The sequence below is a fragment of the Lupinus angustifolius genome, chromosome LG16 (assembly GCF_001865875.1).
Source record: "Lupinus angustifolius cultivar Tanjil chromosome LG16, LupAngTanjil_v1.0, whole genome shotgun sequence".
NCBI classification, from domain to species: domain Eukaryota; kingdom Viridiplantae; phylum Streptophyta; class Magnoliopsida; order Fabales; family Fabaceae; genus Lupinus; species Lupinus angustifolius.
Window position 1 is genome coordinate 15,443,705 of NC_032024.1, and position 16,418 is coordinate 15,460,122.

Consider the following 16,418-nt stretch of genomic DNA (forward strand, 5'->3'; position numbering starts at 1 on the left):
ATAATAAATTTATGATTATAGTCAAATATGTATAATTTATTATTAAACACGCAGGAGGAAGGAGAGCTGAAAATAGCATGCTCAGACTCTGTAGTCCCTGAAAGCAATTTGGATACTAACTATTACTGGGCTTCTAAAAAAAGTAAAAGTGAGACCTTTATTTGCGAAGAAGGAAGTAATAAGGGACATAAGGGGCTTGGTAAGTTTTCTGAGATATATGATCAAGGGGTTGTGAGAGGCAACATTGGGCCTCCTTCGTCAATGCCCAATATTCAATCTAGAACAGGTGGCAAGTTAAAGGGAAAACTAAAGGCTAAGTTAATCTCAGGCCCATTTATGGGCTTTTCAATTAGGAAGACAAAAAATAGTAAACTAAAACAATGTGCTTCTAATTCCAAAAAGGCATCTGATCCGAATAGGAAAGGGGGAAAATAGGTTGGGAGGTTTTGAAGAAGGGTGCATATTTTTCTTCTTTGTCTCAACCATTTCTTCCTTTGTTGAAGACTGATTTAAAGCATAAACGAAGAGGTGTGAATGTGTATTCGGTGAATGGCGATGAAGGTTCTGGGAAAGGTTCATCTCCTTTGAAAAAGTTGGCTTAGGTGTGCTTTAAGGGGGATAATGCTTCATTGGAGGTAGACTCTTCTATTAGCAATTCTATTTCAGATTCCAATGTGAGATGTGCAAACTCTCATCACTTCAAAGAGGGTTATCAGTCGACTGGTAAACTGTGGCAAATTGGGAAGTCTATTGGGGTCACTTTTAAAGGGGATGATTCAGTGATGGTGGAGAGGTTAATCGAGTTGGAGTTAAGAGATAAGGCTGGTTGTTCTAAAACCAACCCAGGGGAGCAGTATGGTGATCAATGAATTGTCTTTCATTGAATGTAAGGGGGTTGGGGAGTAGGGTTAAACGGAGGGGGTTGAGGAAATTAGTTCTTTCAAATAAAGTGGAGTTCCTTGGTGTGCAGGAAACAAAGTTGTAAGGTTGTGATGAGTTATTGTGTCGTAGTATATGGGGCAACTCTAAATTTGATTGGGAGTGTAATAATTCAGCGGGTACATCTGGAGGAATTCTTAGTATTTGGGATGTTTCGTGTTTCTCGAAGATTAATACGGTCAGAGGTGATGGTTTTCTTGCGATTCATGGAACTTGGTTATCTTCTCAGGTGGATTGCTGTATTGTGAATGTTTATTCTCCTTTCCGGTTGGCACATAAAAGACGTCTCTGGGAGGAATTATATTCTATTAAAAGAAGGTTGAATGTTAATCATTGGTGCTTCTTTAGAGACTTTAATGTTGTGCGTGTGGCTTCTGAAAGGAAAGGTGGGCCTGAGATAAGTAATCTCCTAGAAGTTCAAGATTTTGATAACTGGATTTTTGGAATGGAGTTGTTGGATCTCCCTCTAATTGGCAGAAATTTCACTTGGTTTCAACCAGGTGGTGGTTGTATGAGTAGATTGGATAGATTTCTGGTTTCTCCAGAGTGGGTGGTCACTTGGCCAGGTGTGTCGCAAATGGCTATTAAAAGGGAATTCTCTGACCACTTCCCTATTGTTTTGAGAAATCACGCCATCCACAAAGATCCTCCGCCGTTCAAATTTAATAACTCTTGGATTGGTCAGGTTGGGTTCTCTGAGTTGTTGAAGGCAGTTTGGTCTAATCCTATTAATGGGAGATGGCAAGCCTTTACTTTGAAAGAAAAGCTTAAAATCCTTAAAAATAGGATTGAAGATTGGAGTAAAGAGAATTTCGGGAGTATGGACAAGAAGCTGGATGACATCTCTAATGACATTCAGAAAATTGATGTTCTCGGTGAAGTTGGGGTGTTGGATAGTGAAGACTTGATTATGAGAAAGACTTTATTGGTTGATTGGTGGCAAACAGCTTCGGTGGAGGACAATTTACTTTCCCAGAAAGCGAAATGTAGATGGCTTAAGGAAGGGGATGCTAATTCTAGTTACTTTCATGCTTGCATAAATGCTAGAAGGAGGATGAATCAGATTCTGGGGATTACAATTAATGGCAGTTGGTGTGATGATACTATGGAAATTTCTAATGGTGTGGTTAATTATTTCAGGAATATCTTCCATTGTGAGCAGAATTGCATCCCAACTCTGGACGAGGTTGAGTTTCAGAGCATTTCGGCTGAGAATTTGAGCTTGATTAGTGTGGACTTTGAGGAAGAGGAAATTAAGAAGGTGATCTGGAGTTGTGCAACAGATAAAAGTCCTGGCCCGGACGGATTTAATTTCAAGTTCTTCCAGGAGTTTTGGGAGGTAATGAAATCTGATATTTGTTTATTTGTAAAGGAATTTCAAGTAAATTCTAAACTGCCTAAGGGTCTTAACTCGTCATTTATAGCTCTGATTCCTAAGGTTCTCAATCCTGTTAGAATTCAAGATTACAGACCAATTTCTTTGGTTGGTTCTCTGTATAAAATTATTTCTAAATTGTTAGCTGGTAGGCTTAACTTGGTTCTTGCCTCAATTATTTCTTCCTCTCAATCGGCTTTTGGGGGGCCGGTGTATTTTGGATGCTCCAGTTATTATCAATGAAGTTATTCATTCAGCCAAAAAGTATAAGGAAGGCTGCCTCCTCTTCAAGGTGGATTTTTAAAGAGCTTATGATTCATTTAATTGGCAATTCATTGATTATATGTTGAGATTCGGTTTTTCTGAGAGATGGAGGAATTGGATAAAGGGTTGCTTATCTTCCACTACAATGTCCGTGTTGGTCAATGGTGTACCTTCTCAACATTTTCCTATTTCTATTTTCTAAAGATATTCGTCAAGGGGATCCTATGGCTCCATTCTTGTTCCTTATGGTGGCTGAAGGGTTTGCAGGAATGGTTAGGATGGTTGTTTCTGGTGGTTTGTATGACGGCTTCAAGGTTGGTAGAAGGGGGGTTGAAGTTTCTGTTTTGCAATTTGCTGATGATACGATACTAGTCTGCAGTGCTGATATTAAGAACATTTGGACTATCAAGAGTATTCTTAGATGCTTCGAGCTCGTCTCTGGTCTCTGGGTTAATTCAGGATTTTGTGATTGGGGCAGCGGCAAATTTCTTAGCTTGTAAGGTGGGTGGTATTCCCTTTCCTTATCTTGGAATTCCAGTGGGGGCTAATCCAAGAAGATGCGCAACTTGGAAGATTGTCATTGATGCTGTGTCGAAAAGATTAGCTTCCTGGAAAGCTAATCATATATCCTTTGGGGGGAGACCAATCCTCATTAATTCTATCCTTAACAGTGTTCCAATTCATATGTTGTCTCTTTTCAAAGCTCCCAAAAAGGTTATTTCGAGGTTGATGTCCATGCAAAGATCCTTCTTGTGGGGGAATAATTTGGGGGTAGAGGCATCCCTTGGGTGTCAAAGATTTGTACTTATTTAATAGAGCCTTACTGTGCAAATGGAAATGGAGAAGATTTCAGGAACCTCATTCCTTGTGGGTCCAGGTTCTAAATTCCAAATATGGGACTGATTTGAATATAGTGTCCTCCTCTCCAGACTCGTCATGGTGGCAGGATCTGTGATCTTTATCAAGGGAGCATGGTATCTTTGGTGATGATTTTGAGTCAAATATCTCTAAAAGCCTGGGTGATGGGAAGAACACCCGGTTCTAGTTGGATAATTGGTGTGGTTCTCAGTGTCTTAATCAGTTATTCCCTAGACTATTTCTTCTAGCCGCGGATAGAAAAACGGTAGTTGCTGATTATGGGAGTTGGAATAATAATTTGTGGCAGTGGGCTATGAATTGGAGAAGGGTGTTGGTGGAAAGGGAAGAGGAAAATGTGAGGAGATTGTATGATTCTATTAGGCATTTGTCTTGTGATGACAGTAAGCTTGATGGTTGGAAGTGGACTTTGGATGCTATAATTATTTATGTTGTGAAGACGGCTTACATGGAAGCGGTGGATAATGTCTTATTTGAATTGGGAGATTTAAATGCAGATCAGAGAGCCTTGAACATCTTGTTGCAGAAGTGTTGGCTGTCTACAGCTCCGCTTAAGGTGTGTTGTTTTATTTGGAAGGCTTCAAGATTTAGAGTGGCTTCTAAATAGGCTTTATCTAACCGTAATGTTATTCATAGAGAGGCTGAATTAAGCTGTTCTATTTGTTTAAATTACTCGGAGTCTTTAGAACATTTGTTTTTATCTTGTAATTGGGTTATTATGTTGTGGTCTGAATTCTATGCTTGGCTAAAGATCCCACTCATAATTCTGCAATCTATTGGGGATTTTCTTCTTCTGCATGATTCTTATTGGAAACCAGAAAAAGGGAGGAAAATTTGGAGAACACTATGGGTCTGTGTTATGTGGTCTATTTGGTTGATGAGGAATGAAGCCACTTTCAATGAGAAGAAGGTTTGTCACCTTAAGGTGTTAGATTTAATCCAAGTTAGAACTTGGCTATGGTATTCTTCTAAATGTGGGTGTATTTTTTTCCTTTTAATCAATGGTGTCTGGATCCTTGGTTTTGTATCCATAATCATTCTAGTAGGATTAAAATGTAACTTCTTTGTTTGGGTTAGCACCCCTTGTGCTATTCTAATACATTGTTATTTTGCTTTTTACAAAAAAAAAATTATGAAATAATAATAAAATATATGATATATAATCTTAAAATAATAATAAATATATATAAAAATTTAACTAAAAACTAAATATATAAATTTGCGGGTACCCGCAGGGCGAGTATCACAAAATCCGCTCCCGCCAATAAGCTATTATTGCGGGTATCCGTTGTGGGTATTTCCATGGGTACCCACAGGTCGGATTTTTTTGCCATCCCTAACTCGATTCAATAAGCATTATGCAAAGATCTAAGACCATTGCTCATCACTTTGAGGGACATATGTTGAGAGAACAACCTCACAAAATAAAAGGATTTAGTAACTTATTTATATCATGAAGAGATATCGTGATTAGAAACAACTCGATTTATCTCTTTCTTAAATTTTCCAATTTTTACCGCATTAGTCTATTATGTAAGGTTCTATTGGATACCAAGATCGAAAGTTCGATTCCTGATAGTGATACTTATTGGGAGAGACAGTAACAGACCCAAAAAAAGATTAGTTCCTGAACAAAAAAATAAAAAATAAAAAATTGATAGTACAAAAAAAAATTCGCCAATTTAGTGTTATAAATAATAAAGGAGTATTTTCTCATTTAAATTAATGACGATAATACTATAGTTAACCATTTTATCATTGTATGAGATTTTATACATAGTTATAGGAATTTCATTCCATGTATATCTCCTAAACTTTTGTGCATAATTATAACCTTGAAATACTTGTAATTGTGCACAAAATCTCAATCAATAGTATTATTGTTAACCACAAAATATATAACTATATTAAGAAAATAATGATGCTTCATGCCATGTGTCAAGCTCTCAGCAAAAAAATTTCGTCATAAAAAATTTCCTCCTAAAAGGCTCCACTTCCTAACATACACACTACCACATATGATCAAAGTCAACCCATTTGACTTTTCATATCCTCTGCTTAATTAATGAATAATAATAACATCACTATTAATAAATTTGTGGTTGAGATCATTACCGTACTGGGTAATTAGTAGCTTTATTTTAATGGTTTTTTTTATTACAAAAGTTTGTTTAAATAGGTTGATACCTTTATTTTTTAATTGTTCTTTGGTTGCTTCATGATGTGAATTGTGTATATGTTTGTCTATATATTTTCATTTAAGGGGTTAGTACTTTGTTTTTGTTTATTATATATTATCCTGTATATTATGTTGATTATCTTTATTACAAAAATTTGTTTAAATATGTTAAAAATCTCAATGAAGAGATTAATTCATCAAAGGATACTTGGAAGTAAGAGCTGAGGATCACAAGTCTTTGGTGTGTTGAAAGAAATGGAACTCATTTATTGCAAATGATTTTTATTGATCGAAGAGTGTTTTAACATTTAATCGAATTTTTTAATTCTTTATTTATTCACTTTTTTATGACAACATGATGTACATTGACAATATATATCATTGTTTAACTAGTGATAATTAATGTCAAAACTTTTTGTTATTAAAATTGTTTATTTTGTAGTTGTTTATTTATCAATTTCAGTTTAATATTTTTGAAACATATGTTTCAACCATGCATAAAACCAACAATGGTTTAGGAAACATGTGTTTTTATATATCCAGTTAAATGTACAAAAAATATATATGTTCTTAATCATACGACAAAAATATATTGCCCAGTGCGAATGCAACTAGTTAATGTCATTATAAACAAGTCTTTTAGACTCCACTCAATTAATCAACAAATCTCAATATAGTTGGTAAAAACTAGATGACCTGAATCCTTATCAATTACAGAAAAAACTTCACTGATAAAATCAAAATCAAACTTAATTTTCTTTTAAATCTCAAAAAAAGATTAGTCTCTAATGATTGGGTGGGTTACCCATGGAGAGAAAAACTCCACTTTTAAATCTCCCTTTCATCTTGCCAAAGACAAAAATCAAAATTACTAGTATTTTTTGGTACATAAGTCGTAACTAGTATTTTTTAGACTCAATTAACTTGATTATTGAGTTCAACATCTACACACCAAAATGAATACCAAACTTTCATTTTTTAAACTTGTGATAAAATATCATAGAATGACATGAACAAAAAAAAGCAAGTGTCACTATATCTCATGTTTTATCATTTGATTTTAAACAATGTGTTAACTTTTTACTTATTAATTTCAAATTCTTTTTTACAAGACATATTTATTATGCTTCCTTATAAGTGTCGATTATTTCAGTTTATTATCATTAAACTATTACTTTCAATGCTCAACTAAATATTAATTATTTTTTATCGATTATATTATCACCTTCATTATCTTGGAGAAATTAAAAGTAATAGTAGGGTAAAGTATGAAGAATAATTGAAAAAATATAATAAGAATAATAATAATTTTAGTAAGTGCGATTTTTTAATAGTTTGTGTAAAATAACGACACTCCAATAAAATAGTGTTAAATAGATTTTAAGAAAGTCAATCACCTATAATAAAACATTAACTTTGTCTATTTAACAACTCCAAGTGATTAACACTTCCTCATTTGACTACAGAGGAATTGATTTCACTCCAAGTGATTAACCCTAGAAACAAGTATAAAATATAGATCACAGCAGCCAACTAAAGGTAGATGTAAAAGTAGTGATCCTCACTAGTACTTCAGGTCCTACTTTATCCTCAATCTCATACGTGGCCAAAAAAATCGAGTGCAGATTTTTTATTATTTTAGGGTTAGATTTTTTCCTCTCCATCACAATCCAGGAGAGGAACCTTTAACTGCATGAGTTGGGATTCTCTCAATAAATTAAAAGATAAATATTTTATTTAAACTTAGTTTTAAGAATAAAAATATATTATAAGTATAAAGAAAATACCATAAATATCATTAATTTTGCAGTACACAACACTCACGTGTAAGTGCATCATTCAGTATCACAATATGTGTATATGTTATGTTGGCCTAGTAGTCCAAACAGCTATGTTCATTATTTTTCTGACGTTTTTTTTCAAAGTTAGGTCTAGTGTTGTTTTAATTTATATTTCATAACCACCACATGTAGTTTATGATATAACTGCATAATCATACATCAACCACAGAAGAGGCGGCAATGATATTCTCAGGTACGGTAAGAAAAGTACATCAACACAGAAACAAGTGTGGAAACATCAGTTACAAAGCAAAAGAACTTCTCTTATTCCAAGCAGAGGAGAAAAGTAAGAAAATTCTTTGCCAACCAAAGAAAAAGAAGAAAGTAAACACATGAAGACAAGAATACAACAAATAAGAAAGCAACATGCATAACAAGTGATTAATAATGGAACACATAAACATTGTACTCAACAACAGCATCTCCTGTCTTTAGATCAAACGTGTGAGTCTTTGCCTTTGCATACCCACGTGAAAACCTGAATAGCCCACTCCCACCAACGATCGGTATCTCCCTAACAGCGGAGAACACCGTGTTCCGCCCCAACACGCTGAGGGTGCTGCCATTATATTTCCCCTCCGTGAAAGCAAAGTTCATCACCATCAAAAGCCCGATCTCATCTTGGGCTGCCGATGCATATATTCCTTGTGCTTTGCCCACGAGCTTAGAGTCGGGCTCAGGGCTAGAAGTCAATGGGTCATCGGTCATAGTTACCATCCCAAAACCTGTGGGTGACTTATTTGTCATCTGGGCTTGAGCCACATTAACTGCGGTGGGCTTCGGGCCACTGACAATGTCATGAAAATAGAAGTGAAGGTGGCTGAGCTTCTCCTTGTGAAGATCTAGTAGTGTTGGAGAAATGGTTTTATGGAATAAATGAGAGTCTTCTGCTACTGTGAGAGAGGAGAAGATGAATAAAAGGATTAGGGAAAGAATGGAGAAAATGGAGAGGAAGGTTTTGGATATGGCCATGTCTTTGGTGGTTAGGGAAAGTAGTAAGAGTAAGATAGCTATTGGTATAAGAAGAGAAGAGGGGATTGGTGGAAAATGTCAATAGTATGATAAACTATTTGTAAATGGGGAAGGTTGTATTTGCTATCGCAAAAAAATGTATGTAATATGTGATGATTGAGAAAAATATATTTAAGATAAAAGTTTAATAAATAAATATTTTTGATTATTATAATATGTAGTATATGAAGTCACACTTTTTATGTGATATAATAGATATATGGCTCCCACAATGATCCATGTGAGGAGATATCATTTTTTGGGGTAGGATAAGTGATTTTTTAAATGAATAACTTTAAATATTTGTAGGGATTTCCTAAAAATTGAGGATAAGAAACTATAAGAGAATTATTTTTATAAGGAATGATGCATTGAAAAAATTAAGGACTTGTATTCTTAGTTCATGAATAAAAAGTTATCTTCAGGTGAAAATACACATAATTTTGTTGACCAAGTTTTGTATCCTTCATACACTATGGAATATGCCTTTCTCTACATTGATTAATGCTAACCGGCAAATTAGTTGTTAATTTTAATAAAAAAGTTTGTCGCAAACAAGTATATAAGATTGTCGAATCCACAAGAGTATATCAATATTAATTTGTGCAATCAATATACTATAGCCATCTGATTTGTTGACATTCTTCTTCTTTATCAACTTTCTAGAGTAGTTGCTCTCTCAGTTCTAATATTTTTCTCCTTTAAGTGGTGATTAGTGATGATCAGTGATGCCTTCAATCTATAGCTACTCTTCTAATTTATTCTAATCTTCCATATCTTTTTCCTTATCTCCAGGATATTAATTAGAATTAGGTGATTGAGTCATTATCTTCAAAGATCCTGATTATGATTAGGTGGTTGAGTCTTCATCTTCAAATATTCTGATTAGAATTAGGTGGTTGAATCGTTATCTTTAAAGTTTATGATTCGAATTAGGTAATTGTGTCTTTATCTTCAAAGATTCTCATTAGCATTATGTTCTCCTTTGGCATCTTTTGCTCCTTTTAGTAACTAATCACCTGAAATATCATAAAAGCACACCTCATAGGATTTGGTGCACATATTTGGCTCAATAAATATTATAAATTACATTTATATAGACTTTTAGGATTAAAATGTGTTCAATTATCGTTATCATTTAAGTTAATTTTCGTGTTTGTTTGTCCTCAAATAAAATTATAAGTCAAGATTCAACAAGTGTACGTGCAAAAAAGTTAGAACATTCAACTTCCCAATATGTCCAACATTGTTAAAGGAATATCAACTTTTATCACGTAACATTCATAAACCAAATTAAAATTCAAGTGTAAACAATTCAAAGGAATGTATGGTACCCAATATTAATTTCTGCAATCAATAAGTTGTATGATAGTGAAGTGCTCTCAACATGCAATTCATTGTTAGTCGATCAAGAAAGGCAGAACTGACAAAAATATGACAATCAATGCAATTATAGGTGAAATGTGTTTCTTTCATCAAATGGAAATTGAGTCACTCTATTACTACACTAAGTCAATATGAAATCAAATTTGGTACCCCTCTCCTATCAAATCTATAGTAGATGCTTAGCATGGATAACTAAAGTCTTTCTCTAGGTTGTAATGAGGTTTAGCTACAAAGAATATGGTTTTTCAAATATCAAAGTTCCTAAGAAGTTAAGAGGGCATACTAGATTTTTATTTATTTTCACTCTCCATACTTGAACTCATTAAATATTTTTTAATCCTTTATGTACCATCCATTTTTCACCAATTTTAATTCATTCTTCCTTTTTGTTCTCCTTATTTTTAGGAGCTTTTTATTTTTCTATTTATTTTTTAAGAAGGAATGAATACTTTCTTCCTCATTTTTACTATCATACACTCTTTCTCTCCAACTTGAATATTGCAAAGTGATAGCTGTCTTAACCCAATAGGAAAGGGATTTTTCTTTTTGGTATATATAAGCCTGAGTTCATTATAATTCTCAAAAGAAAGGCTAACACTTTACAAGGAAGCAAAGGTTAAACCATGCAAAGATTTTCAATATATTTGGCCTGAGTTTTCATGACAGAACTGCCTTGATTATTTCCATGCATCATATCTACCAAGATGAATAAAGACTCAAACAAATTTAACAGTGCTAACAAATTGCAAACTCACAAGATTTATCTAGCAGTGTATCACACTCTCTCTACTCATGCTCACCTTTCATGCCTCTCTTGATATCAAACAACTTCATGCTATATACCTACACAAAAATTACACACAAGAAAAGATTGCACAAACTAGCAAGTTTAACCACATATAACCTGAAAGTTCACAACTTAAAATCCTATTTCTTTTCAAGTTTGGTTATGCTAGTGGATAGAACAAGAACATGGATGACAAGTTGGTTGATTCACAAAAAAATGTAGCATACAATTTGAGTAGTTTACAAGCATACATTCATTTATTCAAAAATAACATAAATTAAATAAAAGAAATTAAATGGCTGAAATTTAAATGACATCATAGTGATTTGTGTTGCAGCCTAGTTGTTGTCATGCTCCTCTCCATCATGTAATCCATCCCCATCATGTAGTTTGGACTGTCCCCAGGCCAAAGAATATGAGCAGTAAGGGTATCTCATAACTCTGACCCTTCAATTACGTGACATTTTCAAATATGCAAAACACCAAAACAACTGCAAAAAACATTGAAAGTAGACATTAAAATGAAATAAATAAGAAAAGTTTTTTTTTTAAAACTGGTATGCATTCCAACAAGTGCTTCTTTAACGTCATTAGCTTGACAAATCATGTGACCCCAAAGATCAAAAAGTTGGATCAGTCAGATCAACACAATATTTGACTGCATATATCGCTTCACTACGGTATCCAACTTTTTAAGCATGAGTCAATATGGGTTTTCTTCTCATTTTCTTTTCTTCTGTTTGACCCCAAATTATGCCTCATATTTTCTTTCTTTTTCTTAGTTTTTCTTTTATCACTAACTATCATTATTTCTCTTTCTCTCTTTTTATTCTCTTAACTCATTGATTTCTTGACTTCTATCACTTCCTCCTTTTCTCGCTCACTATTTCTTTTTCAACAATTCATCTCTCATGCTCTATATGATCATTAACATCATAGCCAACCACCTTTCCACCTATTGTTGTGATGATGTTGTAGTGATCCTTTGTATTTCGTTCAATGTTGGTATCAAAGTTCCTATTTGATTTTCTGAAATCTTCTTAGCCAATTTTCCCAGTTGAATCTCTATGAGTTTTATAGATACATTCGTATTCTTCTGATTTTCCATAGTGAGTTGCATGAATGGTTCAGAGTAACTTCTATTTTGGAAGGTTTTTCTGTTGTGGAGGTTGATATTGTTGGTCTGACATTTGTCTATTTGAAGGTTCTACACCTGGCCTCCATATTTGTTTATAGTTGGTTGCTTCTCGTGGGATCGTTGAATTTGCTGATTTCCCATGTATTGCATTTCCACCTCGTGTGAAATTGGAGGAGCACAGTAGTTGGTGTAGTGGTCTCCAAAGAAAACTTCATATATCAGAAATTGTTGACTGATTGCTGATTCTTGCATCCCTCTTAGTTGTTTTGGAAAGTCTGTCATCTGCTTAGTTAGCTCCTCTATTTGTTGACTTAATATTTTGTTCTAAGCTAACAATGCATATTGAGCGCCCAATTCCAATACTCTTCTCCCATGCTGGCATTGTTGACCACTAGTGGCCATTACTTCGAAATTTTTTATGTTTTTTTTCATAATTATTTCCATCAATGAGTCACTTGCTATATCATTCGAGATTAGTTTGTATTGTTGTCACAGTCCATTTCGGAAAATATGGTTTTGTGTTAGCTCATCAAAACATGATGAGGGCACTTCCTTAGTAGTGATTTGTACATTTCCACACATCACATAAGGCTTCATTAGCTCCTTAACAGAAAATAAAGATTGTTAATTTAGCATCCATGAATTTGGTATGTGAGAAAAAATAGCTCATAAAATTCTCCTCCAACCAGTTCCAATTGGTCATTTCTTGTGATTGTTGGTCCAATAAACAATCCTTGGCTTTCCCGATCAAGGAGAATGTAAACAACCTAAAAACAAGGACTCTTCTTCTTCCTCTGAGACTCCAACCGTTCTACATAGCTCATAGAATGTAACCAAGTTAGAACATGAGTTCTCATGGTCTAGTTCTGCAAATGAGTTAGCATGTAGAAGTTGAATAAGATCTAGATCTATTTCAACATACTTTGCATTTCTTGGGGGTCTATTGAGAGTTGTGAGGTGCCTTGGACCATTGTGTCCCATGATTTCTTGGACTCAATGATTGTTATTTTTGGCTTTTTCTTGTAGGAGATGAAAAGGAAATAAGTAAAAAAAAAACACACTCCCTTCTTGCTTTTATTTGCTAGTTGATTCTTCCTTCTTGCTAGAACAAGAGTAAAAAGAACATTATCCGCATAAATTAGTTTGGAAAAAGAAATACATTAGATGAAATAACAAAGGAATTAAAAATACCCAAAACATTAAATTTGCTAAAAAAATAAATATCTAGACGCAAATCCCCTACAACAATGCTATTTTGCTAACCGACAATTTGATTGTTATTTTTAACCAAGCAAGTTATCACAAATAAGTATATAAGATTGTTGAATCCACAAGGACTTGCTTGATACTATTTTTATTAGAAAATAATTAAATTTGGGTGGAAAAATGTTTTGATTTAATGAAAGTATTAAAATTAAACTAATGCAAAAGTAAACTATTTAAAGATATTAAGTTGAGAGTTTAAGAACCTGATATTAGATTTCACTATTTGTCGTCTAGTATCCAATAATGACATTCATATATGACTATTCTTATGATTTTCCCACCGCCAGTTCTTATCTATTTATCAATTCCTTGAATAAACAAATTAAATGACTAAATAAACTAATTCTCAATTACTCATCTTTAAACTTGATATCATGCATTGGATGATCAAACCGAAATAAGTATTAAGAATAAGAACAGTCAAGAAAAAATAATGAAATAATATTAAACAATTAAATAGTCATATTGTACACATCGAGTTCAAATAATCATATCTAATCCCATAAAGAAAGAATGATTTTGCTACTCATTCCCATGGAAGTTATAGCCATTTGGTTTGTTGATATTCTTCTTCTTTCCCAACTTCCTAGAGTGGTTGCTCTCTCAGTCCTAATATTTATCCTCTAAGTAGTTATTAATGATGATCACTAATGTCACTCATGCCTTCAACCCATAGGTACTCTCCTAATTTATTCCAATCTTCCATATCTTTTTCTTTATCTTCGGGATGTTATAAGAATTAGGTGGTTGAGCCATTATCTTGAAAGATTCTGAATAAGATTAGGTGGTTGAGTCCTTATCTTCAAAGATTCTGATTAGAATTAGGTGGTTGAATAATTATCTTCAAATGTTATGATTAGAATTAGGCAATTGTGCTTTATCTTCCATTTTGCTGATTAATATTATGATGTCCTTTGTACTATGGATCAATAGTCATACATCTATTAATATTCACAAGTTCATCATGTCATTTTTGTACTCTGGATATGAGTCGCTATTTGTTCAATTATTTGAAAGTTTTGTTTCTAAAAAATAAGATTCAACAATTAGCCCAATCGAATATATTCAATTGTAAATTATAACATTTAACACAAATTACTATATTTAACATTTATAGCTTGTTGTCTATACATTATAAACAATAGGAATAGGAATGCGGGTTAACTTTTAAAGTAAATACCTATTTCGGTCCCTCGTGTTTTTTGACCTTAACATTTTAGTCCCTCAAAAATTGGAAAACCCAAAGTGGTCCCCAAAATTTCAAATATGCTTAAAAATGACTAATTTGACTCATTTAAAATTTTTGGGGGCCATTTTGAATTTTTCAATTTTTGAAATACCAAACTGATAAAATAAAAAAACACGAGAGACTGAAATGAATGTTTAATAAATTTAAAGAAAGTCAACCACCTATAACAAAATATTAACTTTTGCTTGTTTAGTTAACAACTCCAAGTGATTAACACTTCCTCATTTGACTATTTTGGAATTGATTTATCTCCAATATTTTTTTTAAAGAATTCTTGATCTTGAGTTTTTAAGAATTTTGTTGATCATATATAGACTCATACTAGACACAAGTATAAAATATACATTATAGTAGGATGAGCCAATTTAAAGGGTACACCCCTTACCTGATTCCAAAATTGAGTATCACAATATGTATATTACGTTGGCCTACGAGTCCAAACAACTATATTCAATATTTTTGTGACATTTTTTTCTCAAAGTCCGGTTTGCTTTAATTTATATTACATAATTAATCACAATATGTAATTTATGATATAAATTCGAGGAAATGTTTGTTATCCCAAATCATGTTCCATAATTTTTCTTACAAAATTTAAATATTCATTATTTTTTCTGTTTTATTAAAAAATACTTAAAAACATACACAAGTTGGCAACATCAGTTACAAGAACTTCTCTTATTCCAAGCAAAGGAGAAAAGTAAAAATATTCTTTGACAACCAAAGAAAAAAGAAGAAAGTAAACACATGAACACAAGAAAACAACACATAAGAAAGCAATATGGATAAGAAGTGGTTAATAATGGAACACATAAACATTGTACTCCACAACAACATCTCCGGTCTTTAGATCAAACGTGTGAGTCTTGGCCAAAACTAATGCATCAATCAAGAACAATCGTTAAATGAGAACCACTCCAAAGAGGTTCACATTAATTTTTCTCTTTCTAAAAAATAAAAAATATTGTTTTTAAAAATATTTTATCATTTTGAGTTTATGATCATGGTGCTACTATATACCTAGACATTTTTGTAATAGTCATACTTTAATAGAAACCAAGGATTATAAGGAACAATCTAACGGTTAACAATAGTCACATGTCTATTAAGATTAAGAGGTTCGTCATTATATCTTTTTTACTTTAGATATGAGTCACTATTTGTTCAATTATTTGAACATTCAGTTTCTAAAAAATATGATTCAACAATTACCTCAATCAAATATATTCAACTATAAATTATAATATTTAATAAAATTATTATATTTAACATTTATAGCATGTTGATTACACATAATAAATAATAGGAAAGTGAATTAACAACCCGAGAACTCACTAATAATAATAATAATAATAATTTTGTTATGAGGAATGTTTTAATGATTTGTGTAAAATAACGACACTCAAATCAATAAATAGTGTTTAATATATTTAAAGAAAGTCAATCACCTATGCAAAACATTAACTTTAATTTGTCTTAGTTAACAACTCCAAGTGATTAACACTTCCTCATTTGACTATAGTTGACTTGATTTATCTCCAATATTTTTTTGAAGGATTTCTTGATCTTGAGTCTTGAAGAATTGAAGAGTACACCCTTACCAATAAGGTATTGGTCTAATGGTGTAAGGCTCACTGAATCTCAAAGTTTAATGGTCCGATTCTTAAGAGTGACACTTATTGGAAGATGCAACCATAAATTCTGAAAGGATTAGTTTCTTACTCAAAAAGGTAAAAGATACCCTTAGTAGTACCCAAAAAAAACTATACCCCTAACCTGATTCCAAAATTAAGTATCACAATATGCATATTATGTTGGCCTAAGAGTCTAAACAATTGTATTAATTGTTTTTCACATATTTTTTTTCTCAAAGTCATGTTTGTTTTAACTTATATTACATAACCACAATATTTAGTTTATGATATAAAGTCAGGTTCCACGATATGTGTTATAAATATTAAATATTCATTATTTTTATTTATTTATTAAAAAGTACTTAAAAACAGTTGGAAACATTAGTTACAAGAACTTCTTTGACAACCAAAGAAAAAGAAGAAAGTGAAAACATGAAGAGAAGAAAACAACACATAAGAAAGCAACATGCATA

The 16,418-nt window shown here is 32.6% G+C and overlaps 1 protein-coding gene across 1 annotated transcript; it reads right to left on the reverse strand.

The window, feature by feature from the left end:
- On the reverse strand, positions 7,705-8,529 carry LOC109329127 (dirigent protein 22-like). The gene has a single exon (XM_019562797.1). The coding sequence runs from the start codon at positions 8,444-8,446 to the stop codon at positions 7,856-7,858; it is 591 nt and encodes a 196-aa protein (XP_019418342.1). The 5' UTR covers positions 8,447-8,529; the 3' UTR covers positions 7,705-7,855.

Bases quoted from the DNA above. Each gene is read 5' to 3' on its own strand.
- LOC109329127 (XM_019562797.1), bottom strand. From the start codon at position 8,446: ATGGCCATATCCAAAACCTTCCTCTCCATTTTCTCCATTCTTTCCCTA.